Source organism: Corvus hawaiiensis, chromosome Z (assembly GCF_020740725.1).
Source record: "Corvus hawaiiensis isolate bCorHaw1 chromosome Z, bCorHaw1.pri.cur, whole genome shotgun sequence".
Lineage (NCBI taxonomy): Eukaryota > Metazoa > Chordata > Aves > Passeriformes > Corvidae > Corvus > Corvus hawaiiensis.
In genome coordinates, this window is record NC_063255.1 from 32,298,306 (window position 1) to 32,319,114 (window position 20,809).

The 20,809-nt window shown below is 41.8% G+C and overlaps 1 protein-coding gene across 5 annotated transcripts in view; it reads left to right on the forward strand.

Moving 5' to 3' along the window:
- The window catches only part of HOOK3 (hook microtubule tethering protein 3), an 87,402-nt gene extending 73,138 nt beyond the window's left edge, over positions 1-14,264 (forward strand). For 4 of the 5 annotated variants that reach the window (XM_048291612.1, XM_048291613.1, XM_048291614.1 and 1 more), the window contains 4 exons: positions 1,414-1,518; positions 1,625-1,696; positions 3,154-3,290; positions 11,369-14,264. In XM_048291612.1, the coding sequence (XP_048147569.1) occupies positions 1,414-1,518; positions 1,625-1,696; positions 3,154-3,290; positions 11,369-11,384 (330 nt within the window). In that variant the 3' untranslated portion in view covers positions 11,385-14,264. Of the gene's footprint in view, positions 1-1,413; positions 1,519-1,624; positions 1,697-3,153 lie in introns of all 5 variants that reach the window. The other variant, XM_048291615.1, reaches the window with a different exon arrangement.
- Positions 14,265-20,809: the final 6,545 nt, after the last annotated feature.

The following is a 20,809-nucleotide window of genomic DNA, read 5'->3' on the forward strand; positions in this document are numbered from 1 at the left end:
TCCTTTTTCAGTAAGACTTACTTATTTTTATGTACTGTGTTACTATAGGGTATTTTTATATGACAGTAGAATTAATTAGGTTAACTTTTTGTAATCTTTTTATCAATTTTCATTTTGAGTTTTATTTGTGTTTGGTTTGGAGTTGTCTTCTTTTTTTCTCATTGTTGTTATTGATGGGTTTTGGTGCAGGGTTTTTTGTGAAGACCAGTAGAATCATTATAGTCTTCCACTATGGAAAGTGTATCCAGGTCTAATGAGTATTTTCTTAGAAAAATAACATGCTTTTATGGAAGATAATAGAATCATACAATCATTTAAGTTGGAAAAGAACTCTAAGATAATCATTGAGTCCAGCTTTTGTCTGATCACGACTGTTAACTAGACCATGGCACTAAGTGCCACATGCAGTTCTGTGAACACCTCCAGGGATGGTGACTACACCACCTCCCTAGGCAGCCCATTCCTATGCTTGACAATCCAGCCTAAACCTTGCCTGGCGCAGCCTGAGACTATGGTGTCTCATCCTGTCACTGGCTGCCTGGGAGAAGAGGCCACAACCCCCATCTGGCTACAACTTCCTTTCAAGTAAAGAGTGATAAGGGCTCCCCGAGCTGTCTTTTCTCCAGGCTAAACACCCCCAGCTCTCTCAGCCACTCCTCATAGGATTTATATGTTTACCATACAGTAAAAATATCTCACTGAGATTTAAAGCATTGTTTTATTTCAGCATCTGGACACAATTCTGAAATAGGTAGAAAGACAGAAGATGAGAAGTCTTATTTCTGTAAAGCCAGAGGTTGTTAAAAAGTTTCAAGCCATTTTCTGTTAAAGGCTTAATGATTCAGGCATTTTGCTGGATTTGTTCTTGGTTTAGCTTGGTTTGCCGGCACTCTTGGATGACACATACGAATGTACCGGGTGTCCCTTCATCTTTTTAGTAGTATGGTGGTTATGCATGTGCCACAGAGTGCTTCTTGGCTTAACAGAGCTACCTAGAAATTACAACATCTGGTATTTTAGGTTGGTGAATCATGGCAAATACCCATAAGGACAGAAGCAGTCCTTCTTCAAGCAGGAGAAATTGACAGGCAGGAAAACCATAACTATAAAGAGAGAAACCTTACAGAAGATATTTCTATCACTGTGGCCCCAAGGTAATCTAGCCTGGGTTAGGAGCTACAAATGTGATTCTGGGTTACTGAACCTTTTAGGTATCACTTTTTCTTGTCAGTAGTTTTGTTTCACAGTCCTGTAAAAGAGGGCCCTGTTCAGAAGCTCTAATATGGCATGCTTGATGAGAGATATTTTAAGTTACTTTTTTTTTTATTTCTTAACCTAACTTAAAAAGTTGTAATTCCTTAACAAGATTGCTTTTGCATGATTTAATAAAAGCAAACTGGTTTTCTCTTACAGGTCATCCGCACATTAGATCCTAAACAGAACCAGGGTGCTGCTCCTGAGATTCAGGCACTGAAAAATCAGTTGCAGGAGCGGGACAGAATGTTTCATTCCCTGGAGGTAGTAATCCTTGTGTTTTGTAGTAAAAGCTCATTGCTTTTTAGTTAGACACTAATACTTCTATTACACTTTGGCTTTAAATATATGGATTTTTTATGTTTTATAGAAAGAATATGAGAAAACAAAAAGTCAAAGAGAAATGGAGGAGAAATTTATCGTTAGTGCCTGGTACAATATGGTAAGAATCTCCCAAACCTTTTAATTGAAATGAAGAAGAAAAAAAAAAAAGGAAAGAAACTATTAATACTATTTGTTTCTGGCATATTTATAACAGCATTCATTCATTTACAGTATTTTTGTTTGAGAAGCATTTTCCAACACACAAACACAGAAACAAATACCTTTTAGTAATTTTAAGTTATCTCTATGTAAGAGTATGTTCCTACAATAACCTTGGGGAAAATAAAAAAAAGTTTGTAATTTTCAAGTTTTAAAATCAGAAGTGGCTCAGATCACTATTTTGTAATCACAGCCCTTTAGTTATACAAATTACAGTGCTCAAATTTACTTTGATTCACCACTCTCCAGTCTTTCAGTTGTTTCTAATGAAGGGGCACAATCAAAGCAATTCAGTTAACTTGCAATTCAGCTCAAGTGCTCTGAGAAACAATCCCTTTAACTTGGGTGCAAATTTAGCCCCGTATGAAGAGTGAGGGCAGCAGCAAGACCCTCACTTAAATTATTGAAAGAATAAGTTTGAATAGAAGATGTGATCTGTGCAGCCATACAGCTTTTTCTGGGCCTATGTGCCAGGAAAGTTGTCACTCACATCAGATGTGTTCAAGACTTCTCTTTGGCAGACTGGTTGCATTGAAACTTCTCTTCATACAGAAAGACTCCTTGACATCTGTAACTTTCATTCTGCTCCATCATAGAATTCAAATTCCTTCTCTCTGTATTCCTTTGGAAGAGTTTCCTTCTTGCTGTTCTACATCCTTCTTGTGTTCATGGATAGCAAGTCTGAACTCAAGCAGAGTGTTTGAATTGTTTACATATTGGAGGTATTTTCAAGTGACCAGTGTCCTTGGCCAATTTTATAACAATAGTCCCACTAACAAGTAGAAGACAAGCCGGAGGTAAGATCCACAGTTCAGTGACCTATCATGAACACCAAGATGATGACAGCTTTGTCTGTATCATTCTTTAGTTAGCCTCTGCTTTTATACACAACTGCACAACCCACTACAGCTTTCTTAATTTCCTCATTGCATTTTTGCCTGATAAGAACATACTGTCTCCAAGATGTGCTTCTGACATATGAGCTGGTGTTTCCACAGAGGATGACAATACCTAAACTTTTTCCAGAAGAAAAGTACTTTTTCTAGCTCAACATGCTGAAAAGAGCTGGGAATTGGGGGAAGCCCTTTTGAAAAGAATTATCTAATTGCCATGAGAAGCATATTTTGGGTTCTTAGGTGGTTTCTCTAAACCTGGAGAATGACTGCAGGGAAGGGGAAGAGTTCCACACAAAGTATTAGGAAGAGTGTCTAACCTTTGCCCTTGAAAATATGATGCTTTGTGTATGGAATTCAAACTAGTTTAGTCAGTATGAAGGCAGAAATAATGAACAAAATGCAAACAAATAAAATTATTCAGTGTTCTGTATTGGTAATCACTGAGAATTTCTCTTTGTAGGGGATGACTCTGCATAAGAAAGCAGCAGAAGACAGACTGGCTAGTACAGGCTCAGGACAGTCCTTCCTGGCTAGACAAAGGCAAGCCACGAGCACAAGGAGATCTTACCCTGGTCATGTCCAGCCAGCAACAGCAAGGTAGAGAAGCCTTGCCCTTAGAAAGAAAACTGCCCTGTGATCCAGGCCACTTCTATTGCAAGTGACAACATTCAAGGAAAATAAACCAGCATCCTTTCTCTTTCTCCCTTGTTACTGCTATTATTTTACAGTTCAGGAGAGGGTTTTATTATGCTTTCTCATTGTTCTGTAATGCCCTTTGCTTACATTTTTTGGAGTTCATTTCTCTCTGCATTTTCTGAATGTGCCAAAATTTTGAAAACATCTAGAGGAGTGCTGTATAAAAACAGTCTTATTTGTATGAAGCCTGGTCTCTTATGAAAAACCTCATGTGGACATATGACAATGTAGATTTCTTACCACAGCTGGTACTTTTGTGCCTATAAGTGTTGTTATGCTTTATAAGACTGTTTTTGTTCAAAGGGAATTAGCTTTTTGTTTCATCTCCTAACCTGTTGCTTCAGAAAAATGCTGAAATCTCATTACAGAAATGCAAAGCTAGATTATAGTATTATTGTGAAATATATTTCATACTAAAAAAACTCACCAATGCAAAAAAGAAAGATTGGGGGTTTTTTTAATCTCATAAGTGCAAAGTTAGCTCTTATTCTTGGCATTTAGGGAAAGAGGGTGATTTTTTTCCAGGTTTTTCTTTATCAACTGGTGTTAACTCTTTTGCTGGTAGAGATGAATACTTTCAAATGGTTTATTCCACTCTTCTTTGTCAAGTGTATGCTTAAATACATATTCTAAAAAGGTGGAGAAGTATTTAGAATGTGCTAATATGCTACTCTATCATCCATTTAAAAAGGACATTTGTTTTAAAATTTTATAATTATGGATGACCAATACATAATGGATCAAGGCCCTAATTAATATTGTTAATGTATTCCAGTTGTCATCCCCTACCAAAAGACTTGCTTTTAATATATTGATTCAGGGTATAATTGTATCAGTTGCCTTACTAATGGTACCAGTGCCTTCAGGTGAGTTTATTGCTGACTTTGTTGGAAACTGGCTGTGATTTGTTGTACTGCCTTTTTAGTATATAGCTGATTAATTGTTGTAACACCTTCATGTTGATCACTGAATGGAGGCTCCTCCTGTTTAGGTTCTGTTCCTACAAAGTTGTGCTTTTTCCCTGACCAGTTCTACGCCTTCCCTATCATTTTTGACAAAGAATTGATGGACATAGAGAACCTGAGTATTGGCTGGAAGTTTCATATATGTACCATCGTGTTGTGATTCAGTTTTAAATGGTTTTTATTTAGAGACTGTTTGGACCCTAATGTGCATGCAGTCGGTTTAAAAATTTATTCTTTCACCTGGTTTTAATATCCTCCTAAGTGGAGACATTGTTGCATAAACGCCCTTACAGAAAAGACATACTAGCATTTATCAATCATACTGGCATTTATCAATCTGAATGTGTGTTTTAATTCAAAACTTGGGTGCAATGAGCAAAGGTAATTAAAACAAGCACACCTAGATTAAAGGGTAATAAACAGGTGAATGACATTTTTAATTACTATTGTTTTATCCTGGAGTACATCATCTGTTTTAATCTGGGCTAGGAAATGCATTCAGTGTCTGAAAAATATTTTCAGTTCTAGTTACCCTGCCTGCCAGAAAACAGATGCTGAATTCTACATATAGTTTTGTCTTGTATTCCTCACATTTGGAAAAACATGGTTTTCTAAAAATTTTCTGTACTTATGCAGTGTATGACTGGTATGGGCTATGCTTGCAAAAATTAGATGAGACATTGCAAGTTTCTTGTGTGCAGAAAGGTAACAATGCAAAGGGGATTGTGGATAATTTCTGTAGCTCAGTGAGGTGATACACTCAGTCTTCTGTCTCTTACTGAGATATAAAATGCTCTGTATACAAAATGCTATCTGTAATTATCTAGATGATTGCAGTTTGTGTGGAATATCTTTTACTGATTTTGTTGTGCAATCAATTTTAGTAACTTGAAGCACTCTTTACCACACGCTATATGCGAACAGGAGCAAGACCACCCCTCTGAGGGAATTTGATGTTCTGCTTGAGGTTACAGCATTTTATATCACCCAGAGCAAGAACCTAAGAATACCTAAAGCTCCATTTTTATTTTAATTTTAATCTAGCTGACTTTTTCTGTTACTAAACTGCCAAGGGCTCTTTGTGAAAGAAAGGGATGGAACCTTAATGGGAAGTTTTCTCTCTTAATTTTGTCTAGTAATTTAATTACTTATTGCTGTTAATTAGGCGCAGGTCTAAAAGAACTTGAACACAATCAGCACACTAGAATAAAAGTAATTGCTTTTAATATGTTACTATTTGTTTTACTGTTTTGCCTCCAAAGTTTTGATGACAGGCTAATGGCCTTGAGAGTTAGGAGATGAACAGATGCTGGTTAGAAGCCTTGTCATATGCCTTTACTTTCCAGTCTCTTATGGCTTCTTTTGCTTCTTGGTGGTTGTTGGCTTTTCTCTTCTGCTTTGTGATTCTGTCTTTCCTTTTTCCTTTAAGACACTGAAGTGTTTTCTGTAGTTCCCTTCAAAGATAGATAGCATCATTATATAGTATCAAAGAGCAACACAAGACTCATATTGAATCTGACCTTTACTGTTGCTCATAGTAATTGTTAGGCAAGTGAACAATCATTTTGTCTTTGAGAATTTACAAACTTGCAGAAATTCTGGTATTTCACAGAATTCATGTTGAATATAAAAACCTAAAAATGTACTGCACTCTTACAGACGTATACTTGGTTGCTGTCCAGTTCCAGTAAATCATTTGTTCTGTCTTCTATTAGTGATTAAGAGGAGTTAAATTCTTTGTTCTTCAGTGCTTTACTTCTTTAATATGCTGCATACATCCATTGTTGATCTTTCTGTGTGGATGAATGCAAGTGGTGACCATCATTAAACCTTCTTTTTCACAAGAACAGCTTCTTTATTCAAAGGGTTCAGTTTCATTATTTCCCTTGCTTGTTATGTAGCTTTGTAAGCAGTGTGTATTAAGAAAAAGAAGGAGTTCAGACTGTGACTCCAGGGAATAAACACATATATAGGGGAGCTACCAGTGAATGTTCTCTATTTGTCATACCTTGAGTAATAAAAGAATATAAGCAAAAACCCCAACCTGTGAAACAGAATTCTCTCAGTGTGCTAGATAGTTCTGAGAAGTTTTTAGGAATACTTTTTTTCCCTGAGGCAATAAAGGCTATTTAAATCAAAATCGTAGTGGTAATTACTAAGCCAGTGCTATATCCTGTCCTGATACACTACAGAAAAAAACCCCTACAACTGAGCTTAAAGAGAAAACGTTCTTCAGGGCAGAGATAAAACAGCTGAGGAGTTCATGAGAGTACTTTTCTGGGCACTGTCCTGAGGATCTGCCCAGAATAATCTTTCTGACAGATTTTAATTAATACCAATAAAAGATAACAGATAAATGGATAAATATTTTCATTGTTCAGAGCCGAAGCTTAGTTTCTGACCTAAAAGGATGTATGTGCGGTCCAGTTCATGTACTTCTGTGGAGAGTTAAGTTTTTAGCAGATCTGATCATTACAGGAAAAAAATATTCAAGTTCTATGTTTTCTTGATAGCAACACATAACCACTTGGATCATAACATGTATTTTCTAAGTGCTGTGAAAATGGAAGTAATCTGATTTAAAGGTTGTGTGTTCCACCCACAGTACAAAGGTAAATACATATCTGGAATATTCACTTTTATGTATTGCAAAATGAAATAAATATATCATGGCTGTAAGATGCCTTTCATTCTGTTTGGAAATAATCAGATGGCAATCTTCTCCTGTTCAAGTGTCAGTTGTGTTAGCAGTAATGCTTCTGCAAGTTTTCCATGGCTCTTTGTTCTGTAAGGAGCGCTGGCATTTTTGTATGTGTATGAAAGAATTAACAGTCAATATTCCTATTACTGCTTTATTATGATCTCAAATAGTAAGTGGTGTGTGTAAGCTGTCAAGAAAATTTAAAAGGTTTTGGCAATTTTAAAGTCCTTGGTATTTTGACATGTGCTAGTAGCTTTTGCTTTTCCTTTCTTCTCTAGCATATGAGACTATACACTTAACAGCTTCCTGGATGATTTTTAGTGGGTTTAATTGTCCTGATGTGTTGACATTTTCTGTAGATTTGGTAGTTGGAAGGTATTTTAATGTCACCACTTGATTTTCTTCTTTTCTTCTTCCTTTTGGAGGAAGACTATCCTGAATGTGGCTAACTTTTTTTTTCTTATGAAGTAAAACAGTATTTCAGTTTTACGTATTGTATAGAGATTTTTTATTCTTGCCCAACATACTGACTTTTTGCAAGGATTGATGAGGGAGGTATTTTTGCACTCAGTCAGCTATGCAATACTGACTTCTTACGGGTTTTTGCACATGTGTTTTAGGTAAAATGTGGACTCTGTGTGGTGCAGTAAGATTGTATTGATAAACTTCAGTATCTCCTAACCAATTTTAGCAAATTTTGCAGGCATTTTCCTCGTCTGGCATTGCATAAATAAATAGCTAAAAGGGTTTATCAGGATATATTCCAAGTGGTGAGGTTTTTTTGAGCAAATGTCAGATTCTATGTAGGATCCTAATCATGCCTCCAGTTTGTCACTCTTAAGGAATCAAGATCACATGCTGGCATGGCTGATTGGATTGCCTTACTGCTGTGATCTTTCTTCCCTCTGGAAGTCCAGAAAAGTAGCAGAAGTTTGTCAGTGATCCTGCAGGCTATAACTAAAAATAAGGTGTGATTTCTTTGGTATGAAAATGGAGGAGACAGATGCAAGCAACTAGTCAATACAAAAATCAGGAGAGCAGTATATCTTTCACCATTTTGCATTTTGATGTTCATTTTTAAATGAATTAAGAAGAACCTGAGTTTATTGGGCTGGGTTTTTATCTTTCTAATTAAATTTTATTTTTAATGGAGTAAGAATTAGAGGTTTTACCTGTGTATAAAGCAGAAGCTGTCATTATCAGCCACCACAGCCTCAGACTTCTTGCATCTGGTACGGTGAAACCCTGGAAACTTTGATTCTGTTGCCAGCTCTGCTGTACCATTTGGAGGTGCTGAGGACCTAGCTAGCTTCATCCTCTTTTTTTCTTTGACTTTATTTTTGTGGATTCATTAAAATATTGGGACATAAAGTTCATTTTTAAAAGCATCATCTCTTCAAATTAGACCATGAATGAATGTCGACTGGGGGCTCTAGGAAACTTGACAAATCATACCGTCCCATGAGGCATTGAAACAGCACCTGGCAGTATAGCCAAGACAGCTTCCCAGACAAATTGTCCTGATGTCACATTGTAGTCAGTGGATCAGTAGCAACGTGGGCTGACTGCTGTAGTCTAAGTCCTCATCTGCTAGGGGATGGTGTTGCTGTCAGCTTCCCTGTGGTCCAGATTCTTACTTCACCTTTGGGCCTTGCCAAGGTAGTACAGGCCTATCCTGAGGTATATTTCTGCATTAGTTGGCTCTGGTGGCAAATCCGGAGTTTGTTTTGCTGCTGTTTGCTGTGCACGTAAAGTCATTCAGAAGATGGCATATCCTTCAGTCCCCTTTGCATGGGGTGTCACTTCCAGACTGAGAGCAGATTTCATGTCAGATAAAAATTTCTTGCTGCTGTCTTGCTGCTATGGGTCTCAAAGACTGATCCATACAACATGAAAAATACTGCTGGTAGAGGGAAATACAGGTCAGTTGGGCAGCCTTTCCTTTCTGGTGCTGACTTTATTCATTGCTTTGCACTAGAGAGGTCCTTTGCTATCAGATGAGGTTAGAATATCACATTTCAGAAAGAGGAATGTGGTTGTTTTAATCATTACAAAACCAGACATTTGTCAGCACTCTGAGGAACTGTTAACTACTGTAGCATGACACAAATCTGAAACACTGCAAAAGCAAGTATTTCCACAGGTATAGAGTAGTTTAGAAATGGAATTTGAATCCCTAATGATTATACCTAACTTGAAAAGAGAGCTAACAAAGTTCAATTATTACTGTTAGCATGCTCACATTGTTAGCCTGATCATAAAAGTGGATGGAATTTTAAGAGAAAATCCCCAGTGGTGTAGTATTTATAGGGTTATAAAATAGTTGTAATGAGACCATCAGACTTTTGATTTGGATTTGAATTTGGATCAGTTATATAATTTAAAATATTGTAAAGCAGAGGTTATTGTTCACAGCCACAAAAGGTTAGTAAGCTGGAGAATAAACTTATTTCCTGGAGGCATCAGTGATTTCGAGAGAGATTTTAAAGCTTTTGTTTAGCAGTATCAGTAAAGTCTTGGAACAATTATAAGCATTACATTATAAGGCCACAATTTTTAAATTGTATAGTCTGCTTTGTGTTCTTGTTGTCACTCCTCCCTAGACGCATTGTCTGCTGCATAAACTGTCTCTTTCTACAGATGCTGCAGATGCAGTGACAGGTTATGCTGAATTAATTTACCCTCACATCTTGCATCTCTGTTGTCTTCTATGTGTTGCTGCCTCAACAGGTGGCTTTAAAATAGAGAAACTGACAGACAACTAGAACATGGTAAGAATTTCTAGTCAGGAAAGGGCACTACCAGATGAAATTTTACATCCTTGAAAGATAATACAGTGTCCTGAGACCTCTCAAAAGTACTGCTGACTCAAAGAGAAGCCTACAATATCACTTCTGTGTATGTGCAACATACACTTGAAGTGCTACTAAATAGTAAGTTTGAACTAAATAATAGCCAGGTGAGACTAAAGGAGTAGATTACATTCATTTATGCTCAATAGAATAGGTACATGTTTATGTAGATTGAACTTCTAATTTTTTATAGAATAACTCAGTGATCTTCATATTAATCCTGAACTGTGTAACTTTATGCACCAAGCAGTGCCAAGCAAGCTTAAAAGACAATGATTGTTCAAAATACACACCCCCAAGGGCTTTGAATGTGTTGAATGTGTTAAATTTTTTATTCCATTTGATATGTGTCTCTCTGTTTCTGTTTGTTTTTCAACTGTGGTTAGTATTCTGGGTGGATGAATGAGAAGGAAAAGAAGAGGGATACACAAGCTACAAGACTTGTAGCATAAATACTCTTTTTTATCTATTTAACCTGGATTGTCCCAAGAAGCATTCTTAGAATCATTTTTGACCAGTGCAATACAAGGGAGAAGGATGTGGGGAAACAAGCTCTAACTTCAGTCTGGTGAAGCCAATTTGCTCTTTGCAATATGAAAACAAAAATCCACATTTAGTGCTGTGCCAGTGCTGTGTAGGGACATGTGTTACGTGGGCAAAGTGGAAGCACTGTAGCTGTGTCAGTAAAGCATCCCGTTCCAGTTACACTGGAAAGAGGGTGCATCGGTGAGGATCGAGAGCTGTGCCAACCTCTCCGATTCTCTTCCAAACTTAGATTCCCTTCTGCAGCACTGTGGAGTGCTCTCTCAACTGCTCAGTGACTCTACTCAGCTTACTTTAAGAAGAACATGTATAATTTTCTGGCAATTCAAACCTGTATTTGCATGCAGTGGATAGAACTTGCCTGTGCAGTGGGGCAGTGATGCTGAGCCTCATGCACAGGATGAGCTCTGATGAAATTTAAATGCCTTCAGCAGTGCTCAGAGCTCAAAACAGTCGTTGACTGATTGTCTTTTAGCATGTAAACACATGCAGTATTGGGTGGGCACCTTTCACTTTATCTTCCTTTGGTTCTTTAACAGTTGTACTCACAGACAGCAGGAATGCCTGAGACTTGCTCATTGCCGTGTAAACTTATTTTCCGTAGCTTTATTAGTTAAGAATGGTGCCCTGAAGAATTTTACTCAGAAGTGTGTAAAGTTTAATTACAGCTAAATTTAAATATTGACCATGGCTATTTTGTTGCTTTTTCCAATTACTGGCCTGTAACCTTCCTGTTAATTTGAAGAGTTGTTTGGCAAAGGTATTTTCCCTGTGAATTTGCACAACTCTTAAGTAGAGGTGGCCTTACTAAACTGCTTTGAAAAAGACCTGTTCTGTTCTCTGTTTTGTTGTTTTTTTTTTTTCAACAGTAATATGTTATCTGCTTTTTAACTTTCTTCTTTATTCTTTTATTTGCAGTGATGTGGTTGCATGACCTGCAGCATTATTATAACAGGGACTGTTCAGTGCATGACTTGCTTTTCTGTCCAGACTGCATAACCAAAACTTAACCAGTTCTACACTTAAGACTCATGGCCATCTGATTTCAAAGGGGGATCTACTTGCAGAGAAGCTTACCATCCTGGGAAGTGGCTTTCCCATTTCCCACTTCCACTTACTCTTTCTCTTCACAAAAAGTCTCCTATGAGGCTAGAAGAGAGGAAATCCAGTATTCACAACTCAACAGGAGGCATTCTGCAAACTGACAGAGCACTGTCAGCTCTCCATCTTACTTCCGCCTGTCCGCTTTATTTAATTCTGATTAACAGTATTAACACACAGACTTCCTGCAACATTTTCATATACCGAACTATAAAAATCTAGTCTTAATGAGTTCCTAAAAAAGGCCTTTTGGTTACTGTTAAAATTTCAAAGCACCTGCACCCTTAAAGGATCCACTTTGAATCTTTAAACAAATAAAGTAAAGCGAAGGAGGTATTTTACCAGGAGAAATGACTAATGAATTGCTGCTTGGCGATCCCATCTTCCTTAGAAAACCAAGCAAGTTTCATCTGATAATCTCCGAGCCAGGCAAACTACCGGGTGGTATTTTGTTCACAGGCATTGCCTGCTTCCTTAATATGTATATACACAGTAGTTTGTGGCTGTTGTATTTTTCTCTCTACATTTGAGCTGTGTTGTTGGTTTCTTTCAGAAGCTTTTTTTTTCAATCTGTGTACAATTGTTAAAACAATCTGAGGAAAGACCATGAATGGAGATAATTATGAAAGTCATCTACACTTTCAGTATTATGCAGACTGTCCTTGCCAGTTTATAATTTGGATTGTTTATCTTTCACCTGTACTGTTCTTTTCCTTTCTTTTTTTCTTTCTCCTGTCACAGTCTTAGCTATTTAATTTCCAATTGCACTAGCTTGGCTGTTTCTTTGTATTTTGAAGTTTAGCTATAAGATTTGCCATATGTAGACAGTGTAACTCAAAATGCTTTGTACTGCCTATATTAATTTAAAAAGCTGCTTATTTAATATTCCTACATATCTGCACATTTGTACTACTGTATCTTTGTTTTGTATTGGGCATCCAGTACTGGCAAGATTCAGAAGACGAGGGAGTGCTGTAGTGTTGTACGTTAAGAGGTTTATTGTATAGGAGTTAGTACGTAACAAACAGGGAAAGGGGCTTTCCAGCCATAGGACTGCTGGAAAAACTGAGAAGTCTGAATGCCGAGTACCTTAAGCAGTTTGATTTAAACCCAGTTTTAGAGAAACCCCATTCTTGCTCACTTGAATCTTAATCCTGCAGAAATACTGATATGAACTCTGCTGCCTCCAGGAATTTTGGTTATTTAGGCAGTAGCAGAACCTCCAGCCCTGTTTGCCATGGGGCACCCCTGCGCTGAAGAAGCGTTGTGTCCACTTGTCTCTGCAGTCTCTTCTGGTCACACATACAGTGCCTGCCTCGTCCCTGGCCCGTCAGGTGGGCTCTGACAGAGCCCCACCTCGTGCGCAGAGACACCTGCTTTTGTCCAGCCCTCAGGGATCTGATCCCACAGTGTCCGTGGCCTTGTGCAGAATGACATGGAGATAGGACAGATGTGTGCCCCACCAGAGCGGGGTGGTCTGTGCTGCCTGGCAAAGGGATGGGCAGGCAAGAATGGGCTCCAACCAGGCCAGGCAGCAGAGTGAAGGATAAAATTCAGATCCCAGTGAGAACTGTGGTGTTCTCCCTTTCTGGATACTGTATCAGGTACTGTGGCTACCAGATGCTCTGGCTGACAGCTGTCCGTAAAGACTTCAGATGGGGATATGTCTTTCCTGGTCCACCAGGGCCAGGGACAGTGAAGTCTGACGTGACCTGCAGCCAGGATCTGGGGTTTGGTGATAACGAGTCAGCTACTCCTGCAGCAGAGGCAGCAGAATTTCATCAGACTGAGTCCAGCCTGAGAGCTGAAGGATTTGTGTCTTTCCAGGTCCTAACCATTGAATCCCTTGTTATGTGTCAGGGCAAGTGCTACTAGTAAAACTTCTTTTAGTTGGGTGTTAAAGGCATGGTATGTTTTTCATTTGCAAGTGCTGCTCCGGCTGGGACCGCACCCTGCCCCAAATCAGGCTGGGTGCAGGATTCCTGAAATCAGGGCACTGTGCTGGGCAGGAGGGGATTGCTTTTTTTGTGCACCTGCCTCCACGGGTGTCCCAAAGTGATGCCGAGCAGTACCTCATTTCTCCAAGTGGTCTGTGCAGATTAGAGACTAAGTATCAGTTGTTCTTGAGCCTTGACATTTGTATGTAAGTGTGTTTAGCTTGACAAAAGTTGTTTGAGTTTACTAATGCAACAGAGAGATGCCAGGTGGAGCCAGTAACTTTCAGCAAGGAGCTGGCCACTTTAATTAGATTAACCTGGCATCTCTGCCATGAAGTGGTTGTGAGCTCTCAACTCAGAGCTGATCTCCAGCATGTCTCTGATATACTAACTTCATTTGTGCTGCATAGAAAAACTCTCTTACCTTCTTAATAGCAGCTTGTTTGACAGTCCTGAATTAAATGTTGATCAATTATCAAAGTAGTAACTGTTTGTGAAGTTGCCAGTGATATATTTTCTGTAAAAGAATGAATTCTTAGAGTGTCAAAACATTTATTTCCCATTTCAGTTCATCTACAAATTGTGTAACTACCAGATTGTTATGGTAGCAATATTAATATACATATGTGTATATAGACAAAAAAACCTCATTAATGATAATTGGAATCAAAAAGTTTAATATTTTTTCCCAGTCAAATACACTAATGCTTCCAAGGTGATAGAAGAGTGTACAGTTGTTAAACAAGTTGTAAATAAACGCTTATATAAAATGTAAATGCTTGTCTTCCCTTTATTTGGTACTTGGTTGCGAAGCGCATTTCCTCGGGCTCTGCAAAGGAGGGTGAATGGCAGGTGGGCAGTACCAGTATATCAGAAAGCACAACGTCCTCACTTCTGCTGGGAACCATCCCATATGGCTGCCTGAGGTGCATGGCATGGTTTGCCTCACCAAGGGCTGAGCCAAATGACCAAAGTAAGACAATTTTCCCTTGCTGATGGAAGCTTCACAACAGATGTAGCTAAAGGAAAAGAGACACTGCTAATGTGGACACAAACATCTGTCCTTCCATCCTGCACTGATGAACAGCTCTGGCAGCTGGGGACGAGGAGGCCTGGGTGGGTCTCAGAATGGGCAAATGCTGATCTTTGTGAAAGAGAAGGCAACAGCCAGAGAGCAATACTGAGCCCATGAGTGTTGTGGGTGGTACTGGGGTTAAGAAGGATGTGCAGAGACCCTGATACAGCCTTCTGGGACTGGTCTGTAAAAGGAATAGGATCAGAAAGGGGAAGGTGCCCTGGTGGCAGTGCTGCCAGCCTGGTAGTGACTGGAGAGCTTGTGAGGCTGAGGTCAGGCTGGGGTAAAGTGTTTGCTGGCTGGGAAGGGCAGGAGAGCCCCAGAGGTGGTACCCAGCTTCCTCCTGCACCACAGGCAGTGGAGGGTGGAGGCAGGAAGCTGCCAGAGCCTCACTTCCAGCTGCTTGTTATTCACTGTGGTCCTCTACCTTCCTCAGTCCCACTTGTCACTCCTCTTCATCTTTGGCATGACTGTAACAGTTCCTGTCTTTGACTGTCATTCCCTGTCCTGTTCTTTTCCTCACTCCGAACCTCTCCAAACTTTTGCTATACATCTTTTTCCCTTCCCAGCTGTCCCACCCCGAAGTGTGCTGAGACCCACACTGGTATCCCTTGTTCTGGCCTCCACTCCCCACTCTCCGCTCTGCTGCCTGTCCACTCCTGCAAGGCCATGACTTACGCTCTCATGCTATGGGGGAATTGTGCTCTTATCCCCCTGCTTCCCACTGCCCCTCCACAGCTGCTGGCCCAGCAGGGAGGATGCAGCACTGCAGGTTGTCTTCCAGTGGTACCTCTCCTTCACACCCCACAGCTGCACTGTCCCCCAGGTTGCAGGAGGTGACAGCCACTGCTGTGTTAAAAGGTGTGGTGGAAGCATGCTCCAGAGGCTGCACGTTTTCCCCCTACAGTTCCCCTTTTCCACTCTTTCGTCCACAAATAACTTCTGAGCACCTGTATACTACTCGCATTAAGTATAATCCTGTAAATAAATCCTTGTACCCATCCGCCTGTCTCAAAACCCTTTGTGTACCAAAGCAAAGGGCAGCACGTTTGTATCCACGTGTGTGTTTGGCAGTGGGAGGCAGCAGCACCCTTGGAGCAAGGCTGCAAGGTCTGGAGGGGGACACTGCCACCCTGCCTCCAGCGAGGGAAAAGCACCGCAGGGGAGTCTCCTCCTGTGCTGGGCGTACCGAGTTCCTCTTCCTTAGGAGCTAAAGCAGTAGAACAGCCTCAACACAGCGAAGTACCCATGCGGCAAAGCAGGCTGGCCAGAAGTGAAGGTCAGCTATGCCAGAGCGAAGATGTGATGTAACTGGAAAACCTTCACTTACCGAGTGTACCCGCTCCTTCCCTGCTGTAGTTCTGAGAGCCTCAGGAGGCAGTGGAGCCTCTCTGCCTGCTGGGGCTTCCTGCTGGTAGCAGGGAATGGCCTTTAGTCCTTCACAACAGACAAGTGTCTCAGAGCTGCAGCTGTGCACACATCTGGATGTTTGGTTTCTGCGCCAAACTACGCTGTCCACAAACTAACAGGGGGCACAACTCCGTGCCAAGAAGGAAACCCAACCTGAGCTAAGGGCAGGGAATGGAAACTCTCCCAACCCCCAGTGCCAGGGACTCGATGAAGGCAGTCACAAGTAAAACATGAGGCAGATGCATTTTCACTGTTTATCACACCACCATGTGCAAGACCCTTTCTTTGGCTGTGACCCAAACAAAAAAATGCACCAAAAAACCAACCCAGACCTCTAAGGCAGATCAGAAGTTACAGACAGATCACATCGATACTCTAAAAAGCTTTCTAGGGACTTCACTGTTTCCATGCTTTTTCCTACCCCTTTAACTGTCACAAAACATTGGAATGGCTGTATGTCTTTCTGTTTGCCCCTCTCCCAAACAAAGGCAGTCGGCAGCCCTCACCAGAATCGAAGCGGGCACGCTCCGCGCTGACAGCGCAGGAAAGGACAACCCAGGCTATGGAGGCGCCATCAGCGATACGGGATCTGCCGTCTGCCAGCAAAACAGAGCACAGCACAGCTCACACAGCGCAGCACACACAGCACAGCACAGCTCACACAGCACACAGCACAGCACAGCACACACAGCTCACACAGCACAGCTCACACAGCTCACACAGCTCACACAGCACAGCACACACAGCACACACAGCTCACACAGCACAGCACACACAGCACAGCTCACACAGCTCACACACAGCTCACACAGCACAGCTCACACAGCTCACACAGCTCACACAGCACGGCACACACAGCACAGCACACACAGCTCACACAGCACAGCTCACACAGCATAGCACAGCACAGCACACACAGCTCACACAGCACAGCACACACAGCAGAGCACAGCACACACAGCACAGCACAGCACAGCACAGCTCACACAGCACACACAGCACAGCACAGCACAGCAAAGCACAGCACACACAGCGCACACAGCTCACACAGCACAGCACAGCACACACAGCTCACACAGCACAGCTCACACAGCACACACAGCTCACACAGCACAGCTCACACAGCTCACACAGCACAGCACACACAGCACACACAGCTCACACAGCACAGCTCACACAGCACAGCACACACAGCACACACAGCTCACACAGCACAGCACAGCACAGCACAGCACACACAGCTCACACAGCACAGCTCACACAGCACACACAGCTCACACAGCACAGCTCACACAGCACACACAGCTCACAGCACACACAGCACACACAGCTCACACAGCACAGCTCACACAGCACAGCACAGCACACACAGCTCACACAGCACAGCTCACACAGCACAGCTCACACAGCACACACAGCTCACACAGCTCACAGCTCACACAGCACAGCACAGCACACACAGCTCACACAGCACACACAGCACACACAGCTCACAGCACACACAGCACACACAGCTCACAGCACACACAGCACACACAGCACACACAGCTCACACAGCACACACAGCTCACAGCACACACAGCACACACAGCTCACAGCACACACAGCACACACAGCACACACAGCTCACACAGCACACACAGCACACACAGCACACACAGCACACACAGCACACAGCACTCACAGCACACACAGCACACACAGCACACACAGCTCACAGCACACACAGCACACACAGCTCACAGCACACACAGCACACACAGCACACACAGCTCACACAGCACACACAGCACACACAGCTCACAGCACACACAGCACACAGCACTCACAGCACACACAGCACACACAGCACACACAGCACACACAGCTCACAGCACACACAGCACACACAGCTCACAGCACACACAGCACACACAGCACACACAGCTCACAGCACACACAGCTCACAGCACACACAGCACACAGCACACACAGCACACACAGCACACACAGCACACACAGCTCACAGCACACACAGCTCACAGCACACACAGCTCACAGCACACACAGCACACACAGCACACAGCACACACAGCTCACACAGCACAGCACACACAGCACACACAGCACACACAGCACACACAGCTCACAGCACACACAGCACACACAGCACACACAGCACACACAGCTCACAGCACACACAGCACACACAGCACAGCTCACACAGCACACAGCTCACACAGCTCACACAGCTCACACAGCTCACACAGCACAGCTCACACAGCACAGCGCACACAGCACACACAGCACACACAGCACAGCTCACACAGCACACAGCTCACACAGCACACACAGCTCACACAGCTCACACAGCACAGCACACACAGCACACACAGCACACACAGCTCACACAGCTCACACAGCACAGCTCACACAGCACACACAGCTGTCTGTGGTGGGGCACATCCTTCCCCTGTACCTGTACAATTAAGCTCTCCTCGATCTTACCCGTAACATTCCCTGTTCCCAGGCACTTGTTGCCCAACTAAGTTCTTTTCTAATGAATACTTATTTTTATCTGAATCACAGCTGGACTGAAATAGTATTATTGTTACTGGGCCTTTGAGGAAAATTACTGACCTGGATTGAGTCCAGGATGGCAACTGAAGGAAGACTAAAGCCAAGCATCTCAACCCTGTTAACAGAGTTCCCACAGGAGGACCTTTGAGGTCCCTTGGCCCCAGTGGCTGTGTCAGCACCTCCCTTGGAGCAGGATGTGCCTCGGTGCTTGTCAGCACCCACACATCTGAGAACTCAAAGGAGCTTCGTCAGAAACTGACAGTGGGCCCAGCCTGGTACCCCCTTCCCAAGGCTCAGGCCTTTGCCCACGGAGAGATGCAGAGGACATCCAGCGTGTGTCTTTCACTGAACTCTGGGGGAGTCTGTAACAGGTGCTTTGTACACGCGCACACACACACAGATATTTTAATATAAAGTCTGTATCTGTAAACTGTACAAACTATACTTTATAGCAAGTGTAGCACCAATGTTGCCATTTTAGATTCAAAATTAAGTTACTGTTGTAACAAAATTAAGTGTACTGTTATTATTTATTCCATAATAAATCTTATGGAATCATTCTGTAAGAGTTAAATCAGTTAATGATTAAGTGCTGCCAAATCCTTTAGACATAAAGCACTGAGGAATTACACTGAACCTTGTGACACAGTGTGAGGGTCTCCCTTCCCCCTCTGCACCCTTACATTCTCAGTCCTCACCCTTTTGCATCCTGTCTCTGCTGTGTATCGTTCCAGGCTGACTCCAATCCAGTTCTCCTTTTTGTGCTTTATCTGTGTGGTACCAGAGTGAACTTTGCCATAGAACTTTGTCGTGCTTTCAGAGATTTGTAATAAAATTTCTTCTGCTGATACCTTTGACAGTGATTTTGTACATGACCTTGACCACCCAGTCACAGTACAGGTTTCACTGCACTCCAGAACTGTGCAAGTGCAGAGCACTAAGGCTCCTGCTCCTGGAAGGGGGGGTCTTGTGGTGGTTTTTTTGTCGTTTTGTGGTTTTTTTTCCTCTCTCACATGCTAAAGGCAGTAACCCCCTATGAGATTCCCCTTCAAAGCTCATGGAGGCTGTAGTCACTGCAGCCCAAAGCACCCTGAAAATAAATGTTTTGAAAATAACTCAAAAGTACTACCTTCACAAAGCTTATTCTGAGAAAGAAAAACGCTTCCCCGCAAATAGGAATTAACAGACTACCAGAATACCTTCCTAGTAGCCAGTTCATGTTATTTCTAAACCTAAAGGAAAAAAAAAAAAAAAAAAAAAAAGGGTCAACTGGCCCCCAAACAACTAAGGATTTGAACAAGTTAATGTGACACCCAAGGATACTTTTAAATCCAAGCCAGCATGTATTCAGTCTCTAAACAAACACGGGTAGCACTGGTTTGCGTCCCCTTCCGGGCAAGTGTGGCGGTGTCTGGAATTCAGGCAGTGTAAGAGACCAGCCTCAACCAATACAAAACACTGGACTGAGAAGAGCCTGTTGTAAATGCGTCTTGGTCTATGCAGCCTCCAATTCACCTACCTGTGAAGAGCGTAGATTATGCACTTCATCACCTGTCAAAGCATTTGGTTTTAAAACGTTTATATAAACCACCAAGAATGTCTACACAAACTGATTTTGTGTTGGAAGATACAGTTAGAATGAAAGGCAGATGCGGAAATTTCTGGAACAAAACTGTCTGGAAAATACATTAAAACCAAAGAAAATCAACTGAACAACAGTCTTGAAAATGCTTTATTGAACCGTGTGTCTTATTGTAATGTGCAGAAGATGTGTTTGAAAAACTACAGCTTGAAAAATTTTTGAAAGTCTTCAACAATCAATAAAAAAGTCCCTACTGGGGGTAACTCTCAGGATAACCAGAGGCTGCATGTAAAGTTTTCTGTTGCAGAGACTAAAAAAAAAAAAAAAACCAAAAAACCAACCAAAGCTCGTGCTGCTCTACATGAAAACAATCAAGATTTGATGATTTAAAAAAAAAAAAAAAAAAAAAAGAGGAAGGAAGGAACTTAAACTTCAGTCAATGGGGTAGCTTTTTCCTGCTGTTATTTTGGATTAGCATACATGTCACAGTTCTGCTGAGAACACCACGTGGTGTCCAAGTCTGTATGTTTACTCTACAGTGCTGCTGAGATGAGAGGATACAGAGAAAGAGAGAGGCCGTGAGGTGAAAGATCTGGAAAGACATCATTATGATATAAGCCTAGTTTAGATTTTCATCAGAAGCTGTGTGCGCACTTTTGTTTTTATAATCTAACTTTACATTCAAAAAACCGACC